The 6,930-nt window shown below is 32.3% G+C and overlaps 2 protein-coding genes across 2 annotated transcripts in view; one reads left to right on the forward strand and one right to left on the reverse strand.

The window, feature by feature from the left end:
• Nucleotides 2,693–4,436, forward strand: LOC104744022 (formate--tetrahydrofolate ligase-like). The gene is made up of 5 exons (XM_010465053.2): nucleotides 2,693–2,971; nucleotides 3,287–3,436; nucleotides 3,513–3,683; nucleotides 3,786–4,040; nucleotides 4,161–4,436. Exons 1-5 carry the CDS (start codon nucleotides 2,816–2,818, stop codon nucleotides 4,434–4,436), a joined length of 1,008 nt encoding a protein of 335 aa, XP_010463355.1. The 5' UTR covers nucleotides 2,693–2,815.
• The window catches only part of LOC104742581 (ubiquitin-conjugating enzyme E2 20), a 3,851-nt gene continuing 1,548 nt past the window's right edge, over nucleotides 4,628–6,930 (reverse strand). Inside the window, exons 2-7 of the mRNA XM_010463598.2 lie at nucleotides 6,095–6,181; nucleotides 5,674–5,701; nucleotides 5,339–5,566; nucleotides 5,188–5,251; nucleotides 5,028–5,087; nucleotides 4,628–4,908 (exon numbers count right to left, since the gene is read on the reverse strand). Of these exons, the coding sequence (XP_010461900.2) occupies nucleotides 4,862–4,908; nucleotides 5,028–5,087; nucleotides 5,188–5,251; nucleotides 5,339–5,566; nucleotides 5,674–5,701; nucleotides 6,095–6,181 (514 nt within the window). The 3' untranslated portion in view covers nucleotides 4,628–4,861. The remainder of the gene's footprint in view (nucleotides 4,909–5,027; nucleotides 5,088–5,187; nucleotides 5,252–5,338; nucleotides 5,567–5,673; nucleotides 5,702–6,094; nucleotides 6,182–6,930) is intronic.

The raw sequence follows: 6,930 nt of genomic DNA on the forward strand, positions 1-6,930 counted from the left end.
AATTGATTATCCACTTATAATTGAACAAATGTTCAACGACTGATGGATACTGTATAATCTAAAAATTCATAAAAAATATAGCAATATGTATCTTAAAATGTAGAAAATATATAATCATAACATATTTTATATAAATAAATAGAAAATTTGTTTTATGATAACAAATAAATATATTTTACTTTGTTAAAGTGTTAACAACAAAAAAGAAGAGAAAAAGAGAGAAAAGAAGGAGAGAAAGAGAGGTAAGTTGTTAGTAAGGGCAAAAATGTAAAAAGAAAGTGGACACATAAGCAAAAAACTTGGGAAAGTATACCATGAGTGGAAAGTGGGTTTTTGTGACAATACTTTAGGAGAAAGTGGGTGTGGGTGTCATTTTCCCATAAAAAATCAACAATAGTGGGCCTTTTACTATAGTGGCTGCGCTTATAGATTAATACATGTAATTTGGGTTAAACCTACAAATATTAAAAATTAAATTATATAGCTTTGATATTAAACTAGAATCCTCTAAATTTAACTTTATTTTTTGAAATAAAAATAAAAATTGGACCATGGTTAAAAAATCCTAATAAGTGATTAAATAAATTGATGTCACAAATATAAGTAAATAAAAAAATCAACAATAGTGGGCGTTTTACTATAGTGGCTGCGCTTATAGATTAATATATGTAATTTGGGTTAAACCTACAAATATTAAAAATTTAATTCTATAGCTTTAATATTAAACTAGAATCCTTTAAATTTAACTTTATTTATTGAAATAAAAAGAAAAATTGGACCATGGGTTAAAAAATCCTAATAAGTGATTAAAAAAATTGATGACACAAATATAAGTAAATAAAAAATCAACAATAGTGAGTCTTTTGCTATAGTGGCTGCATTTATAGATTAATACATGTAATTTGGGTTAAACCTAAAAATATTAAAAATTAAATTATATAGCTTTAATATTAATCTAGAATCCTCTAAATTTAACTTTATTTTTTGAAATAAAAATAAAAATTGAACCATGAATTAAAAATCCTAATAAGTGATTAAATAAATTGACAATACAAATATAAATAAATAAAAAATCAATAATAGTGGGCCTTATGCAGCTATAGTGGCTGCGCTTATATATGACAAAGCCGTCACTTTCTCTTGCCTTCAATAATTATTTATATGTTTTGAGCAGTGTTCAAGAAAGCGGTCTAGACGGCCGCCTAGGCGCTGTCTAGGCGCTAGGTGCTCAGCAGACGCCTAGATGACCGCCTAACCCGCTTAAAATTACATACATTTTATTTTAATATTTATTTTTGATTTTTAAATTACATATAATTAAATTATTATGTTTTATATCTATATACGTAATTATAAACATTTATATGTTGTTAATATAACTTAAATAAATGTATTTTTCTTACNGTAATTTGGGTTAAACCTACAAATATTAAAAATTAAATTATATAGCTTTGATATTAAACTAGAATCCTCTAAATTTAACTTTATTTTTTGAAATAAAAATAAAAATTGGACCATGGTTAAAAAATCCTAATAAGTGATTAAATAAATTGATGTCACAAATATAAGTAAATAAAAAAATCAACAATAGTGGGCGTTTTACTATAGTGGCTGCGCTTATAGATTAATATATGTAATTTGGGTTAAACCTACAAATATTAAAAATTTAATTCTATAGCTTTAATATTAAACTAGAATCCTTTAAATTTAACTTTATTTATTGAAATAAAAAGAAAAATTGGACCATGGGTTAAAAAATCCTAATAAGTGATTAAAAAAATTGATGACACAAATATAAGTAAATAAAAAATCAACAATAGTGAGTCTTTTGCTATAGTGGCTGCATTTATAGATTAATACATGTAATTTGGGTTAAACCTAAAAATATTAAAAATTAAATTATATAGCTTTAATATTAATCTAGAATCCTCTAAATTTAACTTTATTTTTTGAAATAAAAATAAAAATTGAACCATGAATTAAAAATCCTAATAAGTGATTAAATAAATTGACAATACAAATATAAATAAATAAAAAATCAATAATAGTGGGCCTTATGCAGCTATAGTGGCTGCGCTTATATATGACAAAGCCGTCACTTTCTCTTGCCTTCAATAATTATTTATATGTTTTGAGCAGTGTTCAAGAAAGCGGTCTAGACGGCCGCCTAGGCGCTGTCTAGGCGCTAGGTGCTCAGCAGACGCCTAGATGACCGCCTAACCCGCTTAAAATTACATACATTTTATTTTAATATTTATTTTTGATTTTTAAATTACATATAATTAAATTATTATGTTTTATATCTATATACGTAATTATAAACATTTATATGTTGTTAATATAACTTAAATAAATGTATTTTTCTTACTGTTGTTTATAAATTTTTTATTTTTATAACATATATTTTAATATAATTATATATATAATGTTTTATGTTGTAAACGCCTAAACCGCCTAAAAACCGTCTAGGCCCCGACTAAGTGTTCTAGGCGCTAGGCGTTGGGTCACCGCCCAGATACCGCCTAGCGCTTTGTTAAACACTGGTTTTGAGTTGTTAAAGGTGGAAAAATAGAGGAGAAAACCAATAACAATAATACCAGCCTAGTCCTCTCATTGGTTACTATGGATAACTTAAACATGTAAATGTTAACGTGATTGGGTTTATGGTTTTGGGTTAACTAATAATTAAAAATAAATTATAAAAAAACATCATCGTCCTCTTCCATCATCTTCTTCTCACCCTCTCTCTCTCCAACGCAAAGATCAGACTTGAGACCAAAACCCAAAAAGAGAAGGAAACTTAGTAGAGAGAGTGATGAGTCCATCATCGAGAAAGCTTCAGGTTGTTTCACCAGTTCCGGCTGATATTGATATAGCTAATTCCGTCGAGCCTTTACACATCTCTGAGATTGCCAAAGATCTCAATATCAACCCACTTCACTACGATCTCTACGGCAAGTATAAAGCTAAGGTATTATTCACTTCCCTTTTTCTTTATTTCTCTAAAAAAAAAGTGGATTATTCATATGGATCTGACATAATAATTTTCAAGATATGGCTAATGGGGTTTTAAGTGTTTTGAGCTTTCAGTAGGCTATTACGTAAGCTCAAAGTTTATAACTTTCGATTGATTTTAGCTTCTTCTTACCATTTTTGTATCAAAATTAGCTCTCTTTAACTTGTTCATTTTCTATTACTTATTTTTGTCGGTAGTTTCTCTCTTATGAAGGTCTGATTTAGTTGTTCAGTGTTCTGATCTAACTGACTGATGATTCGTGCTTCTTAGGTTTTGTTGTCTGCGTTTGATGAGCTTCAAGAACAAGAAGATGGTTACTATGTTGTTGTTGGAGGGATTACTCCAACTCCTCTTGGAGAAGGCAAGAGTACTACCACTGTTGGACTTTGCCAAGCCTTAGGCGCTTACCTCGATAAGAAGGTTTTACATCTTTCTCTCTTTCTTTTGCATGAACTTCTCTTTTGGTACTATTGATATCTGAAGTGTTGTTGCTCAGGTTGTTACTTGTCTTCGCCAACCATCACAAGGACCGACCTTTGGAATCAAAGGAGGTGCAGCCGGTGGTGGGTATAGTCAGGTCATTCCTATGGATGAGTTCAATCTTCATCTCNCTGGTGCTTTTGATGCTGTGATTTGTTCCCACCATGCTCATGGTGGTAAAGGAGCGGTAATCTTCTCTCTTTGAAAACTAATATTTTCTGATGACAGTATATGCAGTTAATGTTTGCGATTCCAGCTTAAGAATGAATTGTTCTTGGAAATGTTGTAGGTGGATCTTGGTATTGCGGTTGNAATCGACACTCGGATTTTCCATGAGACATCTCAATCCGACAAGGCTCTTTTTAATAGGTTGTGCCCTCCTAATAAAGAAGGGAAGCGTAGATTCAGTGACATTATGTTCAGGAGATTGACTAAGCTTGGGATCTCCAAGACCAGTCCTGAGGAGCTTACTCCCGAGGAGATAAAGAAATTTGCTAGGCTTGATATTGATCCTGCTTCTATCACGTGGAGAAGAGTGATGGATGTTAATGACCGGTTCTTGAGGAAGATTNAATTGATTCCTGGAACGACTTCTTCATTTTGTTGCATTGTTGCTAACAGAAACCTCTTTATGTAATCCCTCTTCTGTGATATGTGAATGCAGGCAGAGAAACAGATTGAGATGTACACACAACAAGGCTTCTCGAATCTTCCCATATGCATGTCGAAGACACAATATTCATTCTCGCATGATGCATCAAAGAAAGGAGCACCTACAGGGTTTGTGTTGCCAATAAGAGATGTAAGAGGAAGCATTGGAGCTGGTTTCATCTATCCATTGGTTGGTACAATGAGCACAATGCCTGGACTTCCCACAAGACCTTGTTTCTACGAGATTGATATTGACACCGTCACTGGAAAAGTTCGTGGCCTTTCTTAATTCTGGTGGATCAGTCAAACCTGTGTGCTTTCCTCCCTTCGCCATCAATTCTCACTTCAACAATAAAAAACTGCAGCTGTACTTCGAAACTGAGTGTATTGAGTGTTTTTCTTCGTTTGTGAAATGAATAAAACATCTCTTCTGATTATCTCTGGACAACTCACTCTTCACCATTTTAAAATGAATAAAAAAGTATATTATCTTTCTGAATTCTGATTAATCTATGAAAAACTCACTCGCCACATTCTGTCATTATTCGGCTCAAGTCAAAAAACTTAAGGTAAAGTTACAGATGAAACTGCTGATGTTCAGAAACAAAGAATAAAGCAAATGAATGACACAAAGTGTTTCTTCTGGAAAATCATTGTATGTGAAATCATCAAACGCAGTGGACGAGATTTATGAATCACAAGAGCTAGCAGAAATCATGCACTGGGAGGCTTGTAGAGCTTCTCAACCATCTTCCTATACTCTGCACAGTGATAACAAAAGAGACATAAGAAAGTCATAATGGAAGAACTCCAAAGAAACTCATTGAGACTCCAAAGACGTTTGATTTATAATGACTGTTATATCATTTGTTTTGTTCACCTTCTTGGTTACTCCAAAGTTGAGCTGCTTGAGTGTTCAATGGTGAGCTGATGTTAGGTTCTGACCACCAAAATGATGTAAAAGAAGAACACACTCAGATACAGGAAACGATAGCAAAAAAGGGTTTACAGGAAATCAAACATTATGCCCGATAGATTACCTCCCAGGAGGCTCTGAATCGACAATAGTATTGTCCTCACATCGTAAGCAGATGACCACTTATCCTGCAAATACGAAAATGCGGACTAAGTTTGGCACTTCTTCTCTAATGTCTGTGTAGAGCAAAGACACAAATGGAAAGTACATTTTACCTGAAGAATGTCTAAGCAGATATTGCCATAGACATCAACATTGGGGTGGAAGCAACATGTCTCGAACTTAACCTTTGGAGGTTTGAAAGGATAGTCATTGGAGAAAGAGAGTGAGAGTCTGTACTCAGTTCCTTCAAAAACTGTATCTTTGCTTCCTGTGATTGTCCCTTTCCAGCAAAATATGTTGTCTTCCTCTGGAAAAGCCGATATCCCCGGACCACCGCCCATCTGAAAGCAACCCCAAGTCAAGACCTTACGAGCAAATCTTAACTACAAAAACCAATTCACTATCTGTTTATTTTTATAGCACGAGAAAGAAAGATGATAGAACTCACCATCAAGCCCATCAATTCAGATTGCAGCCTGCGTTTAAAGCAAAGAAAACAAAAAAAAAAACGGATTAAGAATCTATGGGATATGATTAAAAACTGAATCTTTGTGACATATAAACTAAAGGGAAATGATAAGTTCTGACTGAAGATGAATACAAAGAACATCTTAACGGTTATGTTTTTTTCTCAGAGACATTCTAACAAACAGTTTGTATGGAAAGATATAGACTTATAGTAGAACTCTCCCACTTGGGATCCAGAAGTACATCAACCACAAGAATTTGGATATGGGTAATAGCTAAATACTAACAAACCATGAAAGGGATACGATAAACAAATACGAGGCAAAAGACGAAGGCGGTTAAAATGGAAATGGTGAATGTTGGAACTTGGAACAAGATCCCAAGGAAAAAGAAAAAAGTACCTTTTGAGAACTGATTGGCTGTCAACAGTTTTGGTCGGAGCCGCGGGTTGTTTCGAGCCATTAGACGCCGGAGGATCTGCCGGAGTGCAGCCATCCCTTTAGCCTTTCTTCTTAATCAAATCGGAAAAAATGGAATCTTTTTAAACAGAAATCGAAACAGTCAAATTAGACACACTACTAGAGAAGAATCAGATTCAAGATTTTTTGAAGGAGGAGAGAAGAGGGAGAGAAAAAACAAAGATCCGAGGGTTGAGATGAGGTTTGGTTATAAAAGGATGTCTGATTGAGAGTAAAACGGCGTTGCTTTGTGCTTTAAATGGAAAGAAACAATTTGTTTTTGAAGGCGCTTGTAAGCTTTTGAAATTCGTTTATCCAACGGCTACTTTTTTTATTTATTTATTTTTATTATTATTTTTTTTTTAATTCTTAATCTGAAAGAAGAAACAATGTATTTCTTGTTGACAAATGCTATGCATATTCACATAAGGATATTAATTTCATTTAGCTACATTGTATTCAAATATAGTTTTATGTGTATTCTAATATATTATTTAAAGAAATAAATATTGTATTCAAATATAGTTTTATGAAACAAATAAAATCTGTTATCATACCAATGAGGCACTCTTTTAAAAGAAAATATATATATATATATATATAATCTGTTATCATACCAATGTTTCTTATACAGTAATAAATAATACTAAGAATTCTTATTGTAAAATCAAAACCTTTTTAATCTTTTTTTGGCAAGGATCTTAAATGTAAATCCAAACAATATTCATTTATATGATTTTTACCTCTAAGCAACAAAAAAAAAAAAAAAAAAAAAAAAA

The sequence above is a fragment of the Camelina sativa genome, chromosome 14 (genome assembly GCF_000633955.1).
Source record: "Camelina sativa cultivar DH55 chromosome 14, Cs, whole genome shotgun sequence".
NCBI classification, from domain to species: Eukaryota; Viridiplantae; Streptophyta; class Magnoliopsida; order Brassicales; family Brassicaceae; genus Camelina; species Camelina sativa.